Source organism: Agelaius phoeniceus, chromosome 9, assembly GCF_051311805.1.
Source record: "Agelaius phoeniceus isolate bAgePho1 chromosome 9, bAgePho1.hap1, whole genome shotgun sequence".
Taxonomy (NCBI): Eukaryota; Metazoa; Chordata; class Aves; order Passeriformes; family Icteridae; genus Agelaius; species Agelaius phoeniceus.
The window spans coordinates 16,498,607-16,519,865 of record NC_135273.1 but is presented as its reverse complement, the minus strand read 5'-3'; the positions used below and the strand labels follow the sequence as shown (position 1 = coordinate 16,519,865).

The window sequence follows — 21,259 nt, the reverse complement described above, 5'->3', positions numbered from 1 at the left end:
CTCTGTGCAGCCCAGTCCAGTGAGAGTTCACCCTCAGCCTCATAAAGAGCTATTCCCAACCATAAAGTGTTAAAAAAATATAAATAGTTACATTTTGGAAGAATTACTTTGACTTCGGTTTACACAGCTAATTACTGTATTTATAACAAAAATTAACTAAGCCAATCACACAATTAACTGCTGGCTCCTTTTATAATATTGGTATGCAGTGCTGCTTTGCTCTTGTTTTAATGATTGTGGCAACATAATCCCATGGTGGATTCATTATATAAATCCAATCGTTTTTGATCAGACAGCAGATTTTAACTCTGCAGTTAGACTGACATCAGTATGGCACATCTCTGTGATACCTGATCAGCTGTCTGCCTCCATCTCCTTCAAAGCAACCAATAAGCCAGAAACCCACAAGAGCTGGCAGTGATTAAAAGGGCAGAACAACTGGAGAATAAGGTTTAATTGCTAGTGCCTCCATTGTGCCAGAATAATACTGTGAGCTCTGACTCATCAGACTCAAATGACTTCCAGCTCCAGGGCTGTGTTTTGTGAGATTCGAGAGAACGTTTGACACGAGAACAAATGGGAAATTGCTCACAGCACTTAGGCACTGTCCCTGCCCTGCCATGGTGCTTTGATTGGCAGTCCAAGTATAATGGATAGCAAATTTCAGACTGCTGCAGAAAGCCTTTAGGATGGCTGTCTATTACACAATGATCTACGACTGTGAAGCCCTCAACCTGAGGACTCAGGTGTGGTGATTTCCAGAGTGATATTGCCAATAAAGTGTTCTGCTGAATCACCTCCAACTCCTTTTCCACTGTCTTTTCTACAGATGAAGTGTAATTACTGCTGATTCACACTAGCACATACAGTGAATTTCAGGCAGGGCAGGAGGTGAGAATAGATCCACAGCAAGTTTGGGAATTGAGGGTGTATGACAGGAAAAACTGCAGGAAGCCCAAGAACAGGGGCAAGCACAATAGAATTATTGTGTCACCTGACCTACAGAACTGAGAGCTATCCAAGAAAAATCTTAACTGTTTACTGCATGTTCAGAATAGAGTTGGAAATTCAGCTGGATATTGAAAAATAGCTCCTTCTACTTCAGAAGGAGTCTTTGCACCAAGAATATATTTTTTAATTGTGTTTTAAATATTCAGGCCTTCAGAAACATTAAAACAGGTGAAATGGTTTAGATCAGCCACACTTCCATCTTCTACTCCACTCCTTGCTAAACAAAATCCACGTTGATTTGTAGCTCTAGCCTTGCTCAATGAAGGAGTAGAAGGCCTTTGAAAGAAGTGAGAGATAAAAATACATGTATTTCTCAGTTTTGTTTCCAAATCAGTGAAATTAGCAGGAGGCTCTCAGCACTCATCTCCCCTTCACTGGTCCATCTGTCAAATGTAGGAGTAAAATAGGTGTCTAAGAGGAAGCAGATGCTGGCAGTACAACTATTTCAGCATCTCCTTAGAGCAGAGGAATATTTCCTCTAGAAGCACTGAGCTGCAACCCAGCCCTCAGTTGCTGAGCCTTCCCCTTCCCCCTGTGTCTGGAGCTGCCTGGGCTCTGCTTGGCAGCCGGCGTGGGAAGTGAGGAGCTATGGCCGGATGGTGGAAAACATCCAGGGACTTCAGTCCACGAGCTGTCCTTCCTCACTTTTGTGCTTCTTGCCAGTTTGAGAGGCAGTCACACATATCCCAATTCTACTGAAGGCCAGAGGCACTTAATTTGCACCATTATGTGAAGAAAAATCCAAACTGTCCAAGAAATCATGTGGGCTCATGGTGTTGAAAAGGAATGACCTTTGGAGAACAAAAGGTGCTCGAACATAAGGAGCCAAAGTCACTTCCAGCAGGACTGGCATGAGTTTCAGAGGAACTGCCCTACTGACACTTCTCCCTCGCCAGGGTGGTCACAAACTCAGCAAATTCATAGTCATGTGAAAGGTTATTTGCAGGGGGCCAGAAACTTCAGCTGAGAAAGAATACATCCCAAAGAACTGTGCAGATTTGTCTCGAGAAAGGCACACAAGTAAAGCCTTATGTAAATTTACTTCAGGAGCTGCTTTCTGTTCTCACAAATTTGTGACTCAGACCAGGAAAGGCAGAAAATTGCTCTGACAAAAATTGAAACCATAGATGAAAAAAACCCACCACTGTCCCAAGATTATTTTAAACCTATGGCAAATAAGCCTCTGGCACCTAAGTCTCAGGTTATGTACCTGTGAATGACACTGCTCTATTTACCAAAAGAACAGTATAAAAATAGAGCTAAAATACTAGGAATTTATTCTAGTTTCTAGTCATGCAAGGGTGGTGTGGTAACCCTGTTTTCTGAGAAAATCCTTCAAAAATGTCATGAGAAACTTTTTGCAAGTACTTAATAGTTATGCCTTCAGGGTTTAAAAAACATTCCGTAAACAAGACAAATTGGAAAATAGGTAGAATGATGTCTGGAAACTATCAGTAGGCCACTTCAAAAAGCAAACACTAGAGCTGTTAATAACGTTCCACTGAAAGGGGAAAATCACTCTTCTTCTTCTCTTTATTGTTTTAATTAAAGATTTTTAGTTTTGTACATCCAGTGAAAATCATGGGGTTTTACTCTTTCCTCAAACCACTTGATTTCTAACTGCAGATACAAGTACAGCTGCAATGCAATCCTTTCCCTGGCCTACAGACAAAACCACTCTGCTCTTGTCTCCTGAAATAACACTTCAACAGATCTCCATGCCAGCAATGAACATTTGATAGGGATTTTCTCCACAACTTCCCTCTCCTCCAGTTGTTCCCATAGCTCCAGAGGGACTTCTGCCCCCACCCCTCCTGCAATGGGCTTTCTGCTCCCCACTCTGCTCACACTGCAGCTGTGTCCCTTGGGCCCTTCTGGCTTTATGTGCAGGTCAAGTTCCATTTTCTCCATTGCTAATCTAAAAACAGAAGGCAGCAAATACGCTTTACATTTTTAATTCTGCGCGTCAGCAATGCCAGGCATTAAATCTCAGAGCTGAGAAGTCTTTGAAAAGGCTCCCAAGAGGAATAAGCAAACACCAGAGGGGCTAATATAATCCATATGGAAAGGAAGGGGGGCATTTATTTTGCATTTGGAATTCACTCTGCTCTTGCTGCCCTAACAAGATAATTAACTCTAAATATATGTCTCTGCCTAATTATTCCTTGCAAAAGCATAGCAATATGTTCACCAGTGGCTGAAGAAGGCATTAGTACACACCTCTGAACCAGAGGTCCTAAGGGGTAAAATTTTCCTTCTCTAAGGAGCTTTTAGTCCAGGAAAGGTGACTGACTATATAAAATGACTTCACAGACTTCTCTTTCTGATTCTGTGACAGAATCACCTCTCTTTCATTCTGTGATTCTTCATCACTGCCATGCTGACAGAAAGTAACTCTTTCCCACACTACCACAAGAGAGAGGAAAGACTGCAGGGTGAATGACTTCACAGCCACCATGGCCCTGCCCTGGGCATTCTCCTGGAGCTGGTAGGAGTAAAGAGGGGAGTTCTAATAAACAGCCAGCAGGATGTGATCTCAGAAACACTTTTCATCCCTCTTTTTTTTTCCCCTTTTTGAATAATGACTGAAGCATGATGGGAGAAACCCAGCACAACCTTCTCTGCCAGTCAGCTGCTTGAGGCTGTGGCATTTGCTTTTCCTGGGTCAAAACAAAATAAATAGTACATAGTACAATGCATGACTATTGTACTATGACATGATACCTTAACTTTCACATGCCCAGGATGTACACCTTAGCATTTGTATGACATTTTATATTTGAGGTAGCATATTTTTCACTGTATAGAATAAAATGCAATATTATTTATGTAACTGATCTTGAGAATAATAATACAATAATTGGCATTCGCAGTTCACCAAAACAATTTTTTTTAATCACTAGCTACAATTAATATCAGAGTTGAGTTCTTCAGTCTTCAGCTGCTCATGGATTTTGCCATAGAGGAGCAGACTCTTATGATGTAACGTAGTGCCTGATTGCTCTCTTGCAGCTGAGTAGAGATGCTCTGTACCACAGCTGTTATTCCAGCAGGGTCTGCACTGCATTCAGCACAGCCCCAGCTGCTTCTCTGTTGGTGACTTGACTTCACCATGATTCAGTGCACAATGAATGTACTGGGCTGCTCATCCCAGTACACCTAGGATGCAGAGACAGGGGCCTGTGAAACACCCCTTTTGGTTTTCTTCAGCGTGATAAAGGTTTGATTTGGAGGAGGAGGAATGTAATTCTGTTATTTAGCAAATAGCCACCATGTGTGCCATACAAGCAGCACCTGTTATGCCCATTTTCCCAGGTGCTGCCAATGCAGCACTCACCCACCACCCCCAGGATGACATCAAGCTTGCAGGAAATTCACTTCAGCAATAGCAGCTATCCATAAAGCATCTCCTGCTACTGGAAGTGGCTCTTAGGTCCTGTTCTTTGGAGCTGTAACTGATCCTAACTCAACCTATCTCAGTTGCTGGGGTTGCCTTTGCATCAGCAGGCAGTTCCTTTGTACTGGGATTAAATCCTGCCTGGCGTCCCTCTTGAACAAAGATGATGACAGACCTCTGAAAGTGGTATTTTCCAGAAATTCAGACAACCATGGTCTTTCAGAAGATTATAGCAGTAAGAAAAGGAGGATTTTACAGCCTGATAACAAGGTAAAGAAACTCTAGGGCTAGGGAGTGTGGTTTGGAAGTTAACTTTTCCTGACTTGCCAATGCAGAGCAAGGGGAAATGCTTTTGGTGGTGCAGCTGCTGAAGTGATAGTTACAGACACAGAGACCATGGGCTGGTTTGGGCTATGGAAGAATGTGACTGTTACAAGAAAACACAAAAGTGGAGCAGAAAATATTAGGCGGTCTTCCATTACTTGCCTTTGCTAGATGGAGAGTTTGAAGGGTATCAGTAGTTGACATATGACTGTGTCACCTGAACACAAAAATCACCTTTAAGTCTGCAGGCCCTATGGGTTTCTGTGCTGTATCAGTGTGTCACCTGAGTTTCTGATGGGTAGAAGAGGGGTGGCTGCTAATGGTTGTGGCTGAGCTCTAAGTTTGTGGACAGATCTATTTTCCTGGGATCAGTAGATTTGCTGTGGTTCTCCAAGCCAAGTCAAAGATGTCTGTGCTGTACCATAACATTCTTGGAGCCTCAGCTGATAGACCTGTAGTGTGTAATTATCTTTAAACTAAGAACAAGAACTGGGGGCTTGGGGTTTTGCTTTGTTGGTATGGGTTTGTATTTTAGGGTTGGTATATCTCTAGAAATTCCATTCACTTTTAGGCCAAAGTGAGGCTGGATGCTTTGAGAATTTATGTGTCTCCTGGTTCAATATTGATGTAGCCCCAGGGAAGGAAAAATGGAGGGGAATTGTGAGTGGAAAGGCAGGAGAAAAAGACCAAGCTTTGTGAAGAAAAGCACTTAAAAAATACAAACAAAAAACCCTCACCCTGACCTTCTGCTGATTTCAGGTAATGATGCTTGCTGCATACTCTGAATTCATCTGTTAAAATGTTGTTTTCTCAAAGGGATATCAGTAAGGAACATTTTTGGAAAAAAAAATATTGAGATAATTGCTTTTGGTATAATAATTTCACGGATTTGACTTCATGGTTAACTACTGTTGTGTGTGTGATTCAGGGATGAGAGGACTATTTAGGGCAGGAGTTTTGCTGTGTGAAGGTTTTTGTTTTGTTTTCCCATTTTTGCAAGCGAGGGGAATTGCCCTTACACTCTAATTGCCACCAAGTCTGTAGCAGCAGCCACTTTCATGTTGTTCCTGAAAGTAAGGATTGAAGCATATAAAATATTACAATGACCTGAAATATGAAGAGATAGCAGATGTTTTTCCCCAATAATGCCTTTGGGGCAAATAATTTTATTTCATTCTTCTCCACTAATTTTTTTACAATATAGTAAATTGTAAATTTCTTTTTACTATATAGTAAATTGTAAATTTCTTTTTACAATATTGTAAATTTCTTTTTACAATATAGTAAATCATTAGGATGAATGGTCAGTGAAGTGCATCAGTGACTCCATCTGCCCAGCTGTCATGATCTTCACAGACAGCTCTGGAGCACTGCAATGAGCTGTACATTCTCCAGGCCTTTCTGAATGAGATAGATGAAGCCAGTTGAGCAATGAAAGATGGGTACTGAGCTGTGCTAAGTTTTCACTGGTGAAATTGAGGACCACACCATGAGGCTTTTGCCAGGCTAGTCAAGAGTGATATTTCTGCTTTAAGGAAAATTCAAAGCTGTATCAGGTTCTTCCCAAAGAAGGATGGGAAGTCAAAATGTTGATTTTAATGAAATGAAGTTTTACATAGCCTAGAGAAGATGTGGTGAGAGGGGAGAGAGCTGTTCTTTGCTCTCAAGACATTACAGGCTATTGTAAAAAGAAAGAAAGAGGTGTTTCTTCTTGTCTATGCAGAATAAAACAAGAAGCTAAGAGCTTCATTTTGATCAGGCTAGAACCTGAGGAGACTCTTAAAATGAGGGAAGAATAATTGGAAGCCACCATCACTGAAAGGCTGTAAGAAAAGGTGAAGGGAGTGCCAGCCAGGACAGGCTGAAGTACAGGTGCTTCTTGAAACAGGAGCAGAGACCTCTCAAGAGTATTTAGCACATTCTTGCTTTCCTTTTTTTTTAGCTTCATGGAAATATTTTATTCTTGATTACATTTCATTTTAAATCTCAGAAGTGTCTGAGAGAGATGGGAGTTGTTGCTTTATGCATATTTAACGCTGTAAAATCTACCACATTACCATTAATATACCAGATTTACCATATAAATTGTGGTGATTTGCTTAGCTATATTTAACTACAGAAAAAGACATTCACTAATTGCCCATGAAAATTCTAATTATGTTCTCAGGAAATGTTCAGACACTGATCTTCCAGGGTGATAGATCTTTGTTAATATAAAACACCAGCAAATTTTAATTTAATTTTGCATGGCAAAATTAGATCTAGCCTCTCAAAAGTGAGCACAGCTATTAGGAACCCAACTTGAAACACTCATGTTTGAAAAATAAAGTCTGTAAGCACTGTGCCACCCATAGGCTATAACTGAAAGTCAGACACTGCCAAGGCATAGGAGTGAATCCAGTTACTCACTGCTGTCACATTAGTGGTGGAAATACAGACCTACAGTGCAGCTGAAAAAGTGACTTCCTAAGAGAATGAGACAATGCCACAGCTTACTTAGCTTTTTTTTTTTTTCCCAAGGACCACATCTGCTTTATACCTTCAGGTTTTGGAACAGATATGTCTGAGAGGGCAGTATCTAAGATGCTAAGACAATTTTCCAGTGGCGATGTTTTTCTCTGTGTTTGATAAAAAGATTTGTAGACTAGTATTTTTCTCAATTAATATACCTTTGTGTTGCTAACACTTTTCTCCAGGAGCCTGTTACCTTTCTGATGGATGTGAGCTTTAGCGTTAAACATGAGCTGTTTTAGAAGAGGAAGGAGTGAAACTGTGTTGCTTTGGTAGGCAGTGGAAAAAAAGAGAAATCCTTTGCCCTTTCAGCTGAGGGAGAGCTTTGAAGCTGCTGAGCAACGCTGCAGCACCACATTGACTCTCTGCTGGGCAAGCAGGACCTTGCAAGGCATCTTTGCAAAGCAGCTGGCTTAAAGCCAAGGCTTGGTAAAAGGAATCTGTCTTCTGGTATTTTAAAGTGATTTATGTCTCAGTCAGGAGCAGGACAGTTGGGCTGGCTGGTCTCAAAGTCTGGCTGGAGGGTAAGAAATGCTTCTTTTCCTCATGCTAGAGGACTTCTGCTTTACCCAGTAGCTTTGTGGCAATTGAAGCCAAATTTCACATTGAGGCAGAGCAGCCTTCAAGCCACTTAATTATTTAGTTCACTTTTTTTTCCTAGAGCAGGGACCTGGTGGACCTGGAATTTCTAGTATATAAGAGCTCCTGCCCACTAAGACCCAGTGTATTTAGTAACTGAGTTGAGATTGGTAGGTGGGCTCTGTGTCCAGCCATATGGAAGCACTAAATTAATTCCTCAGGTCAGCAACTTGCTGTTAGCTTCATGTCTTCTGCCTTTTGGGAATTGCTTTTTCACAATTAAAGCTAGATTTCTTGCTGGAAACCCTTGACTTTGTATGCAGCAAACAGAACTAAACTGCATCTTGTCAGTGAGCTGGTGTACTAAGAAGCCCTCTGTGCAGCTGTCCATGGCCATGGAGAAGTAGGGCTGCCCTCTGCCCACACCCAGGGACTGAGGGCCCTTGGAAACCACCCCCAGCCTTCTCTGTATTCTCAGTGCCCGTGAGGCCAGGCTGCAGCCTCAACAGTGCATGGCTGCCTCACAGCAAACACTTTATTTCCCAGCAAACACTTTATTTCCCAGCAAACACTTTATTTCCCAGCAAACACTTTATTTCCCAGGGAGCCCTTTGGGACTGATGGCAGCTCCGTGGTACAGCCCCCACTGCCACAGACAGCAGCATAGCTGCAGGAGGCAGCACAACCAGCCAAGTTCAGGTGAAACCAAGCCAGAAAACATTAAGTGCTGCTGTGTAGATTCACCCATGCACACATCACATATGCTCTAGCTCAGCAGGTAAATCTGGCCCTCAGATTAAGACGCGCTCCTGCCAGACTTGCCCACAGCACAGCAAGATCCTTGACTAAATCTGTCAAACCAAAATATTCCAGGTAAATTTAGTGAGATACAGTGTTTCTTAAAATGATACAACTTGCAAGGTGAATACTCTCATTTAGTGAAGAGGTTGGATTTCATTTTCAGGGTAGTGCCAGCTTCTGATCTGAGATGCCATACCACAGCCAACTTCAGCAGATCCCATGGCACAGAACAAACTAGCTGTACTTTGTATCACAGCTAAGTTTGTTTTACAGAAGCTGAGAAAATAGATATATTGAGCTGACACAGTGAGAACCAGATGTATCAAAATAAAATTTATTCTTAAAATGGCTAGTTTACACATAATAGCAAAGGTTACATAAGGAAAAGTGCAATTAGTGGAGGAGGTTTATTTCACCTTAGTACTTAACATCTCGCTGCACTGCAAGTAGCTTCATACTCAGGCTATTATACTTCTTAGCCGTGGACAAAACTGTGATTTATTTTTTGTTATTAACACCATTTCTGTATAGCTAAAAGGTGTGCCAGTATTCACACCTGCTGAGCATGTACTGGACAATTTCTCACACAAGTCTTGCATGAAACCCAGAAAACATTTAAAGTTTGACAGCTCAGAAAGCTAAATTATAAGCATACAGATACAAAATATATATATGTTTACTAAACTCTAAAAACAAATAAACTTATAAAAATGAGGTAAACCAGAACAGTTTTCTATGTGCAAGCCTATATTCAGTCTAGAAAAAACTAGTAACAACCCTGCTCTTTTAAAGAAATTAGCTCTCACAAAGTGCAGCTAATTCACTGTCTTCAATATGAAGGACCTTGCCTATGTTACTTGTGAAAAGTCATGGCTAACATTGCAATTAGGAGCAAAATACTCAACCACCAGATGCTGTAAGATTAGATCTGGTGGTGAGTGGAATCACCTAATGATACTACAGAGTAGGAAATTCAAAATCACTTTCTTTTGTTGCCTAACCCTATTTTTGTCATATTAGGGTGGCTTTAAAATTTTTTCAAAGGCACATTTTTCTTTTAACATTGAAAGGCAACTATTTGCCTGCTAAATAAGTAAGATGGTGAAGTCAAGGTTACATTTGTTATCAAATGCAAGGCTTCACAAAGACAGTAAGGACAGAGAAGACTTCTTAAAGCAGTGGTCACTTCTACTATTCACTTTGCATCATTTTCTTTAGTCTTCTTTTTATCCCATAGATCTTTCTCTGAGATTTAGAAAAACAGCTTTGGAAAGAAGTAATCAGAACATTGCACATCTCCAAGTTATGTAGCACATACTACCTCTTCCCCTTTTCCCACTTGTCCATTATCCTATCCAAGTTTCTTAAGATGTATTGAAGCCACAAATCTTTGCCATGCACCCCTACATGCCTTTGCTACAAGCACACAGTGGGTCACAGCAAGCCTCCTGACAGCATCTACTGTACTCCAGATAGGTGCAAAATGAGTTGTGCCATTCTGTTTCCAGCCCTGTGCACACACATACTCACACACAGTTACCACAGCTTGCTGAGACACCCTTGCCTTCCATACACTTTGCAAGTCTCTCCTAGTGACCCAGGAGAGTTGACAGCAGGAAGAAAGCAGCATCTGCTTGGGATACAGGCAAGCTACTCCTATAGTATGTAAGATACACATGAGTTGCACCTTGGTTTTCTTTTCTTCCAAGGATAAAGTTTGGCTAAGAACTTCAGGAGCATAATATGGTTTAACAAGTCCCACAGTCTAATGAACTTGGATTTTTTCAGACAGCAAACAAAACCTGCCAGGTGGTTTCACCGTGCAGTATGTGAACCAGAAACCTAGCACTGTTCTGTTGCCAAATGGAAGCATTCTTCCCCAGCAGTCTGGATCACCAATATGGTGATGAATTTTCAATCTGACCCGAGCTGTGCCACTGGGGAAACAGGCCACTGGACAGCCTTGGACTGCCCAGCTGATCAGGTTCTCTCTCTTGTCCTCTCCTTGAAGTCTGAAGATCTACGTAGCCGTCCTTGGCAGACGGTATCTGAACACCATTAGGCTTCCACTCTGCATGTACAATTTTGTAATTCTGCCCCTCGTTATTGTCCCAGAAGGTATGTTCTCTACTTTGGTAAGAAATGCAAAACTCTATCTTCTCTTCAGAGGAAATGGCAGGAGGAAAATCAATGGCAAATGAGAAGGTATCATTTTCAACATCACTGTAAACATTGTTCATGTACACACATTCAACATCTTTGTAGGTCTTCCATGTGTCGAAAGTAATACGAACCTGAACCTTTTTTTCAAAGCTGACATTTTTTACTTTCACAGTGCCTGACAGGACCTTCTCTTGCAGGGTGCAGGTCTCCAGGCAGACCAGGTTCGTCTGCAGACGTTTCCTGAAGTCCAGGTAGTCAGCTGAGGGCTGAGGGAAACCCAGAATCAAGTTTTTGTCCTCATGGAGTTTTAAGTCAGATGTTATGTCCTCAATGCCTAAGAGGTCAAAGGGCAGATCCCACACGGGGGGCTCCTGGAACTCGGAGAAGGTGTGGATCACTGTCAGGGACAGCCCCTTGGAGTCTGCAAACACAACGCGCTTCTTGGCTCGGGCTGCCGAGGGGCTCCAGTCGCTCTTCTGATCTTCTGAGTCACACTTCACATGAAGGCATGGCCTGAGAGGTTTGATTCTGTTCACAAAGCTGTTTCTTTGGCAGTCCTCGAGGGGGCTGAGAAGGCTCTTCAGTGGAGGAGAATGGGCTATGCAAATTCGCATGGCCATATCCACAGGCATGCTGGAGCTGGGCAAGGGTCTCGGCTCCAAGATCTGTATCATTCTGAATGGAGAAGAAACACAGGATGTCACCATTTATTACATCTGATAAGAAGCTTCTCAAGAATGTGTGTTTACTTCATCATTCTCTTAATTATTCATGGCCTCATCTCTGCACAGTTTTAAACAATGCAGCCTAAATCAAAATTGACAGTCCTACCTACAGAACCAGGGTGAAACTAATCAGTCATTTCTTGGCAATCTAAACTTCTTCAATTCAAATCTACTGTCCTTTCTTTATCCAAACCTCTGAAAAAACAGATTTTAGTGAAAGCTAATTGAACATATTTTCTTGAAAATAGAGAAAATAACATTCTAGTAATGAGTAAAACAGATCTAATTAAAGTAGAAGTGCTCATCCACTTGAACTTCCCTCTTAGAGGCCCTCAGTGAGGTCTTAAAATTCCAACAAGCCGGATCAGCTGCTTCATCTCTGAGCACAGACAGCACTATATTAAGCAAGTTGCCTATCCCATCAGAGCATCAGATGGGATTCTACATATATTTATGCAGAACCATCATTCTGTAGCTCTGAATAACTGTCAGTTGATCTTTTTAGGAACTTGTTTGGTTGAATAAAAATACTAAAGCACCTTTAGAAACATTTTTATGAGCTGTGAACCCAGGTCTATGTAATAGGGCTCTTTGCACTGTTAATGTCAATAGCTGAGTGAAGCACTGGAAAAAAGTGGGAGAAGAGAAGGACATACTATTTTTTCACCTCATGAGGCTTCAAGAATTGACTTTAAAACAACTTTTCATAATCTCTAAAGACTATGCTGAAAGTCTACTGCAAGGATTCAATAAGAATGCTACAGCTGTTTTGTACAGAATTACTCATAACCCTCCCTCTCAGATAATGGATATCAAAATTACTGTGCAAGGCCATGGCCCATGCAATGCCAGATAGCTTGAATATTTCTAAAAAGGGGCTTCAACTGTAGCACATCCCTACTGAGATGAATGCTGTCCTTGCAGGAAATGCAGGGTTCTGTTGAGTCACGGAAAGGCATTTGCTTTGTCACTTAAATAAATGGCTTTCTGCTTCTCAGAGTTCGCACTGGTATTCCAGAGCCCTGCCAAAACTAAAGCAGAAGCTGCACTGGCCTCTTCTTCCTTTTTTTAATTGTGGAGTATTTACCATAATAAGCAGTAGGAGGAGAGTACTCAAATCAAATTAATCAACTTTTGCTTTGCTTTATTAGGAACAGAACTAAGGCTTCAGAAATACTCTCTCTGCAACTTTTTCAGTGTCAGGAAAAGAAAAAAAAAGAAACAAACAAAAAAGAAAAAGGAAAAAAAAGCTCACGCAACACGGAAATAGCAAACAAGCACCAAGCATGCAATCCCCACGCCACCGCCGGAGCAGCCGCCGGGTGCTGGAGGGGCAGCGGGCGCTGCCGGGCGCTCGGGCAGCAGCGGGGGCAGCGCCCGGCGGCAGCCGCGGAGCACAGCGGGACCCGGGCAGCGGGGCCCGGGCGGCGCTTACCTGGTGCGCTGTAGTGCTGGGGCCGCCACCGCCGCTCGGGCCGCGCCCGCCGCTCCGCCGCCTTTATGGGGCCGGGCGCAGCCCGCGGCCAAGGGGCGGCCCCGGCCGGGCCGTGCGGGGGGCGCGGCCGCCGCTGTCGGCCGGGCCTGCCGCGTGCCCGGGGGCTGCCGGCCGGACGCGCCCCCGGTGCCCCGTCCCTGTCCGTGCCCGGAGCTGCCCCCGCTCCCTCGTGCTCCGGGAAGGGCGGCAGCAGCTGCGGGCACGCAGGGCCCGGGCAGGGCTGGCTGCAGCACGCGGCTGTGCCGCAGGCGGGGAGCGGACGCGACCCTCTGCGGCCTGCGGCAGAGCCAACAGGTGCTGCCCGGGTGGGGCTGCTCGGGGCGCTGCTAAAGACCTTGCCCCGTGGAACGAAACCCGTGTTAACTTATAGACTTCTCTGCTACGTGGAAAGGAGCTGAGACTCTGAGTGGTAAGGTAATGTTCCCAGGGCTAGAAATCCATCGTTCTGGAATGTAACTGCCTTTGTCGTCAGTGAAAAAGCACTTTTGAACTTTTAATGTGAATGGCACCGATAGCTTTTCACCGCCCACACCTGGTGATCTGTGCGCTATCTGAGGATGACAGGCCTTGCTACAGGTCCCACATTTTATCTACCGCCTTTTTCCAGAGGAAAGGGACAAAACCTGGTGGAAGGCAGCCCCCACAGCATTAGCCATAGCAATACTGTGGCACTGCTGGTGTCCTGCCTCCCAGAGGCTCCGTGGCAAACAAGCCCGTACAGAAGCTGTGGACAGCTGACAAGCAGCATGCTGTCTTCTGCAGGCTGAGTAAATCTACTAGAGAAGGTTCATCGCTGAGTTACTGCTCTTCAAAGACCATGTCCTGGTTGCTAACTTTCTCTCTGGGTCTTCTGTGGATCAACAGTTCCACTGCCACCTTTTTGCTGCCCAGCTGCTCTTTCCCAAGGGTAGTAGATGACTTGCAGACAGCCTACAAGATGTGATAGGGAGTCTGTGAACTGAGATTTTTCTGAGTTCACAGCTTTTACCAGCAGATGAGACCACATACATCTGTATGAACAGCAGGAGGTCCTATGTTCTACATGAAGCTAAGGGGGCTTACAGTGATGAACAAACAGTAAAGAATTTTTCTGTTCTTGATTTGTGAGCAAAAGAAATTTAAAGCTCTACTGCTTATGTGTGAGGAGTTATTAGAAGATGGGGTGTGAGCATACCAGATGATGACAAGGACACTTCCACCTTGGATTCAAGCTACATATAAGCAGAGGGAGCAAACAGGAAAGGCTAGAGGCTTCTGCTGACAGATGCATAGCACATGGATCAGTATCTGCCTCTGCACAAATAATGAGAGTATTCATAAAACAGTAACACTTCAGTTTCTTAGTTCTGCCCCTTGGTGACTGAAGTTCCTGCCTTTTGTGACAGTACGTGACATTAAGTGTCACCCAGACGAAGCCTGAAGCAGTAACTGGCAATGCAGACAAGGCTTTGGAAGGTCCTGCTCTATTCCCTGGAGCCACTTACTCAGGACAACCTTCCCTGGTCCTTCACTTCTCAACTTGCATCCCTGCTGCTCACATTGCTCTTCCTCTCCTTTCCCTTCTTTTATTTTTTGGTGACTGTTGGCTCCCTATCAAGGGCAGATGATATTTTCTCGTTGTTTGTCTACAGAAAGTGATAGAAAACAGCATCTGTGTTTTGGAAACCTTGCTAGTAGCCTTACTAGTAGCAAATTTATTTTTCTTTTGGAGGAGCTACAAAGACTTTCAGCCCCAGACCCCACCTGCAGTAAGCCAGGCCAAACATACCCATAAGGGTATAAGGGAGGACTGAACACATGGCTGGCACTTACCAAATCTCTTCTATTTACCCATTATAAAAAAATGAGTAAATAACCCTGGAGTTTGTTTGCCTGTGCTACTTGAATCTTTGTCCATGGATCTTCCCCCACACACAGCTTAGCTGGGCTGCTGTGTTATCAGGGATCACGTGCAGCAGCTGGGGCTGCTCTATCCCACTATCTGCAGACACTAAATATGAGCTGCTTGATTCCTGTAAAAAAGGAGTTGCCTCAAGGCTTTCCTACACATATTTCTGTTGCTATGTAGTAGCTCATTGCCCTGTTGGTGCTATAAAATATTTTGCTCTTGCTGTGTAAAATATCTGTTTTGCCCAACTTGGAAAACATCTTGAAAGATTGTTTAAAGTGATATGTTTAGCAAAAAGCCAGTAGTGAGATCCAGAGCCTTTCACAGGCAGATCATTGCCCAAGTCAGTAAATACAGGCTGGATACGGTAACTTTGTGCCTAATTGGTAATCTGGAGCACATTCATGGCCGTGGACTTGTGTCCCAGTTCCTGGTTGCCAATACAAGCAGAGAGCACTGTGTAGAGCCAGGGTAACTCTTTCCTCACCCAGGGAGACGTCCCTGCATTGAGGCAAACTGACAGGGTTATCTGAGTTAGCCCACCAGTTTGTCCTGTCAGTGATGGTTCCCTAGCTGTGCTTTTTATAGAGGACTCAGGTTTCCAGATACTTTGGTTTGGCATTTTAAAATGTAGATCTGTCTGTCTGTCTTACCTTTCAAATGGTGCTGCTAAAATGGGAGCACTGGAGGAAAAAAAACCTACTGTCTTATTGTGCATTTGACAGCACTTTGTGGCATATCAGCTTTTCTGACATTTGTAGGAGCACAATGGCAGAAATATGTAACTGGAAAAAGCACAGCTGATTATAAAATCAAGCCCCATCACAGGGGGCTGTACCTTCAACCACTTCTGTAAGAAGGAAACCCAAATCAATCACCCAGACTAGTTCTCTGTCTTTTCATGAAAAAGTGGCACATTAGATCTAATAATTTAATTGCAACACATTAGCTATAGAAAACACAGTTCTATCATAGCTACCATAGTTTCACTAAACGTTAAATGTATGTTTTTAAAAACACTTTGCAGCCTAGATGGTCCAGATGCAATGGAAGGCACAGGCTCACTTTCAAGGAGTTCATTGAGGTTGCTCAGTGACAAACTGGCAATTGGGTTCACGCTGTTCTGTTCAAAGACAAATATATGGTATTAGCTCCACAGTGAATGCTTTTATATGCAGATGGTCCTCCGGGTCTTGCTATTCTTCACCTCACCTGAACTACCCACGACCTTTCAATCAGCAGTTCTGGGAACAGATAATGAGTGATTGTGCCTTCCTGTCAGCCATCACACTGCAATTGGCTGCTCTGGTAATCTCTTTGCTGGCTCTTGTCATTTTATGAGAATGAAAAAATTGCTTTTTTTCAGCCTCTGTTCTGAGCATGAGTAATTAAGCAAGGATTTTGTGTTTACTCTGATTTTATTACTTTCAGGTCGCTCTGCTTCTTTGCTATCCTCCCCCACAACTTCAGGAGGGAAGAAAGGAAATACATTGCAGTGGAGGATATAGAAAGAGTAGAGGAGCTATTAGCATTTAATTAAAGCCTTTTGAAGCAAATATAGGCAAATATTTCCTCAGAGCAAAGTAAAGTCATGACGGCATTTATAGGTAAAAAAGTCCAGAGAGAAAAACATATGTCCATTTCACTTGCATAGTATCTCTTGAGAAATCCCTGCTGTTTACAAGGGAGAACAATGCTAGCTTAATGCAGTTACAGTATGCAATTGAGCAGGGAAGCTTTTGAGTTGGTTTTGGGCTTGAAACTAAAACAAATTGCTAGGCCAGGGGCACTGTACTGGTGTCATTAGAAAACAGAGTATGTCCACCTTATTGTCTGGCAGGTTCCTGCAGCATCACACAACACCTGTGACAGAGACAGAGCTTTAATGAGTTTAAGGAACACCTGTGGAAATAGACAGGGATAATTCTGTCACACAAGATTAACAGCAGCATTTTTTTCCCTTGTTTTGAGCTCTTCTGTTCAATATTTGTTCTCTGCTACTAAGACCAATCTTTGTAAAGTGTATTATCTATGAAGTTGGGTTTCAGTTTTCTATGAAAGTGACTGTGAGGCAAATAGTGATTTTTCAGATACATAGCAAGTTACTTGAGCCTGTAAGACTTTGAAAATTTAAAATTACTTTTAATGGTTTATCTGATGAAATCAGTAGGCAGAAGTTTTATTAAGTCTTAATAGAAGGCTATATTCTTTTCTTGCTTCTCAGAACCCTTTGGTGAACTTTGAAAATTACTAATGGTTGCAAATATATACCAAGGAAACTAGTCCTGGGAAAATCTGTTATTGTTTTAGGAATTTTTTCAGCACTGATACAGTCGATACAAGGAAGAAACAAATTTTTGGTATTTTTAGAAATTTTATTAGCCCATTTTTCATGATTGGTGGGGGGGCATGGTGTCAACCAGATCCAACATGCTACAGCTGTTGGGAAGCACTCACTGAAATACCTGTAAATTGTACTTTAAGTAAGAAAGTGTAAGTAATTACCTTGTAATCACTTGCTAATAAATCAGAGAGAGCCTGGGGAAAAATATTGCACTGCCCTCACTGCAATACTGCCACAACCATCCCCTAGAGAGCAGGGTAAGCAACGTGCAGCCAAACGCACATGCAAAAATGGATCGGATTTTTGTTTTCTTGCAGCAAGAGGACATGGGTCTAATTCTTTGGGCATTCATAGGGGTTCTAGGTCTCATTCTATTTCAGTCAATAGTGCAAGTTCTTGCCACTCCTGGAAATCTCTAAGGTTAAATTCAAAGACATTTAAATTCCTTGTAACTGAAAGCTTTGGACTGAATTAAAAACTCAAAATTGATTTAAAATGTCTAAGCTTGTTAAAGCTGATTAATGATAAATTAGTCAATTGTAGATGAGTCATCACTTTGAAAATGTATAGTGGCAGAGAAGTGCATTGCTTTCTGGAAAAAGTGACATACGAAAAGTAAGAAAATATATCTCAGCTTCTCAAATGTTTAATGTCATGTGATTATATCAAATTCAGGATATTTTGAGCAAAATTCCTTAAACTGATTTTATGCAAAATGCAGTCTTTTAGAAGTCTTTGCTAGTATGTAGTAAGATGAAATAAAGACAATGCCACATTATTTATTAATTGCTGTGATGTAGAGTGAAAAAGGAAAGAAAACCAGAAGAAGGAAGAGCATAAATGTAGGTATTCATTCGTGGAATAACCTGAACTTTCCATGAAGTGTCTTACAAGAGTGCAGAAAACAAAACATGTACATATGTTTTATACATGAGTATAAATCTGGCTTATAAGTGCAGACCAGATTCACTTTTGAGAATGCAAAAGCTGTCCTAGATGTCTAAAATAAATGCAGTATTTCAATATCACAACATTCTTTTTCTCCATTTTTTGTGGGTTTTATTTTTAACCACACACCTAAGAAGGTTGAACCTTGATAACCTGTGGTCAAACATTTTATAAATATAAATCATGTTGCTGTGTATAGATAATCAGTGTCTCTTCTCTCCTTTTTTTTCCTAGGCCCAGATAAAGGAATTACCTCTGCTGATGAATAGTCTTTTCCAAAGAAAACAGTAAGTGAAATGCTGCTTTGTGCAATTTGGTTTATGCTTAATGTTGTGTGAAGAAGCAAATGTTGGTTCAGCAGACACTTCCATCAGCTATGTGGGCAGTGTTCTTGTTCTTTGCAATCTCTCAAGGAAAAATGTGATTTTTTTATGCACATGTGTATAATTCCCTGCAGACTTGCAGGAGCCATGTGATTATTCAATATGATTACCATTCCCATAAAATTTATGTTGACTAAAACCTTCATCCTGAATAAGCATTGCTATCTCTGACAGCAGCCCAACTGAGAGCTGCAAGATGTTCACACAGAGTGTTTAGAAGCCCTTGAAGGGTCTGAGTAACACTCCTTCTCTCGTTCTGCCACCCAAGAGACATGATCCATTTCCCTATTTTAGGTTCTCTTACAAGGTCCTTCTTGTCTTGTGTATCACCAGGGAAGAATGGGGCTTGCAAATCAGTAAAGTGAAATTCTGTGCCAAGTTTTTCTTGGATTTTCTGTGCGGGGAAAAAACTCCCCTATGGCATACTAAGAGATGAATGAATGAATCTTTTCTCTTCCAGATTTAATTTAATTTCTAACCACTTCAGACTAAAAATTTGAGCTTCCCAGGATCTGACCTAGTTATGCCTCTTTGGGTGCAGCATACATATGTATATGAATGTATCTTTCCCCAGTTTCATGGGGGTCAAATTTCATGCAGACATTCACTTCATTTTTAGATTTGCTGGAAAGAATGAAGCTCTTCAATCCAAGTGCTGTAACATCATCAGTCCTCTTTCATCCTGCAGTGGAAAGGGAACTAGTTATGGGCCTGACTGTAGAAAGATTGTGGCCTAAATAAGATATTTGCAATAAATTGGTTTCTTTGGGTTATTCTTAGATGCTGCTTCCCAGAACCCAGATGGTTTACTGTCAAAATGTGCTGCTCCATATATGCAATAATGCTTACAGTAAGTTTTGCAAGATTCAAAATGGTTTAATCAGTGAGAATAATCTTGCATTCTTCTCTGGAGAATTGCAGTCACAAGAATAGTGGAGGTTGCAAGAGGCCTTTTGAGGTCACATAATCCAGTCTCCTCCTCAAAGCAAGAATAGCTTCAAAGTTAGATCTGGCTGCTCAGATTGCTCCTCCAGCTGAGCTTTTAACAACTTCAAGGATGCAGCCTCTCTAGACAGCCTGTGCCAGTGCTAACAACTCTATTATTTTTTTCTGTTTATCTGTCTGGCATTCCTTTTATGCAACATATGACTGCTCCTTCTTTTCCTTTTGCTGTACTTCTCAAGGGAGAGTCTGGCTCCATCTTCTCTTGATTTCCTCTCAGTACTGGGAGGCTGCAGTCTGACCTACTCTAACTTAGCTTTTCTTTTGCAAGTTAAGCAAAGTCAGCTCCCTCAGTCTCACCTTCTGCAGCACATTCCAGGCCACTAACCATGCTGGTGACCTTCCACTGCTCTGAATGCAAACCTAACCCCCCTACATCCTTCCTGGCTAGCTCTTTTTGTCCACTTTGGCACTGGGATGGACTTAGTTCATTGAGCAAAACAGATCTCATGCCCTAACTTCATCTACCCTTCACTCTGCTGCAAAGGCATGGATCTCCCCTTGGTGACACTGACATGCACTTCCTAGCCATAATGTACACTTTAAGGGTATAGGACTGAGGGCTTTCATCTGAAGAGACATCACTGAGTGTCTTGGGGGGAAAAAGAATTCTGGTTTTATTCCCAGACTAGGTGAAAACAAAGCCTGTCTTAAGCCAGAGGTAGTTAGAAATTTTTCTTTTTAATGAAGTTCTGATATTTAAAGGAATAAATATCCACCAGAGTGTTTCTTGGAAACATAGCATTTAAAAAACAAAACAAAGCCAACCTTTCTCTTTGCCTTTGGCAAAGATTTTTATCAAGGATCCCTTTGTGGAAAATGAGATGGGACACAAAATAACACATGGCATTGGTGGCGTGGCATTCATGTCCTTCTCCTAGGTTAGGACAACCTGTCCTGAAGTACTTGATCCTTTTTTACCCATATATTTCTCTGCAGTATATTTATACATGCAAAGATCCATAGCTCTAACAGGAGAGGCTCAGAGAGATGGAGTCCAGCCAAAGCAGTTTTCAGCCTATTCATAGGACAGGAGCTGGCTGTCACCAAGCCAGGGCCTGGCCATATCAACTGGCTATTATGGGAGAGGAAGTTGTGGTTCTGTCCTTTGGGAGCAAGTGGGGAAATGGAGGGAAGTAAAATATTTACACAATAAATCTTTTTCCATCCCATTTAAATTACTAACTTTTTTCATTTCTCTGTACCCCAAAAGAAAAAGAAATTGCTCCCTTGGTAGCTTTTTTCCTCAGGGCAGTAATAAAGACAGTGAACATGAAAGAAAATAAACTGTAGTTCTGTATGAAACAGGTAGCACAGAAATTATGCATTGATTTTATTACTGCTGTCATATATTACACATTTGGCTTCTCAAGAAAATAGCCATATTCGTAATTTATACAGTCAGTGTTTGAATATCCCACAAAGAAGGTATTTAGGGAGAAACTTCTCTGCTAGTCATAGCACAACAATGTTGAAAGCAGGATGGGGTGTTGGTCAATGGAATGTCTCTGTTTTAGAAATTACACCCTATTATCAGGGCTGCTAGTTTCAAAATCAGGTTAGGCATGCCCTGCAGGTACAATACCAGAAAATAAAACAGAATGCCTGGCCCTTTTATGTAACACAGTGTAAGTACAGATAGAGGAAGAGAAGTGATGATTCATTATCTGTTCATCCAAAAACCAAGA

The 21,259-nt window shown here is 42.1% G+C and overlaps 1 protein-coding gene across 1 annotated transcript; it reads right to left on the bottom strand.

The window, feature by feature from the left end:
- Positions 1-8,941: 8,941 nt before the first annotated feature.
- Positions 8,942-13,036, bottom strand: PPP1R3C (protein phosphatase 1 regulatory subunit 3C). The gene is made up of 2 exons (XM_054637369.2): positions 12,947-13,036; positions 8,942-11,461 (listed from the first exon to the last, which is right to left on the bottom strand). Exon 2 carries the CDS (start codon positions 11,458-11,460, stop codon positions 10,516-10,518), a length of 945 nt encoding a protein of 314 aa, XP_054493344.2. The 5' UTR covers position 11,461; positions 12,947-13,036; the 3' UTR covers positions 8,942-10,515.
- Positions 13,037-21,259: the final 8,223 nt, after the last annotated feature.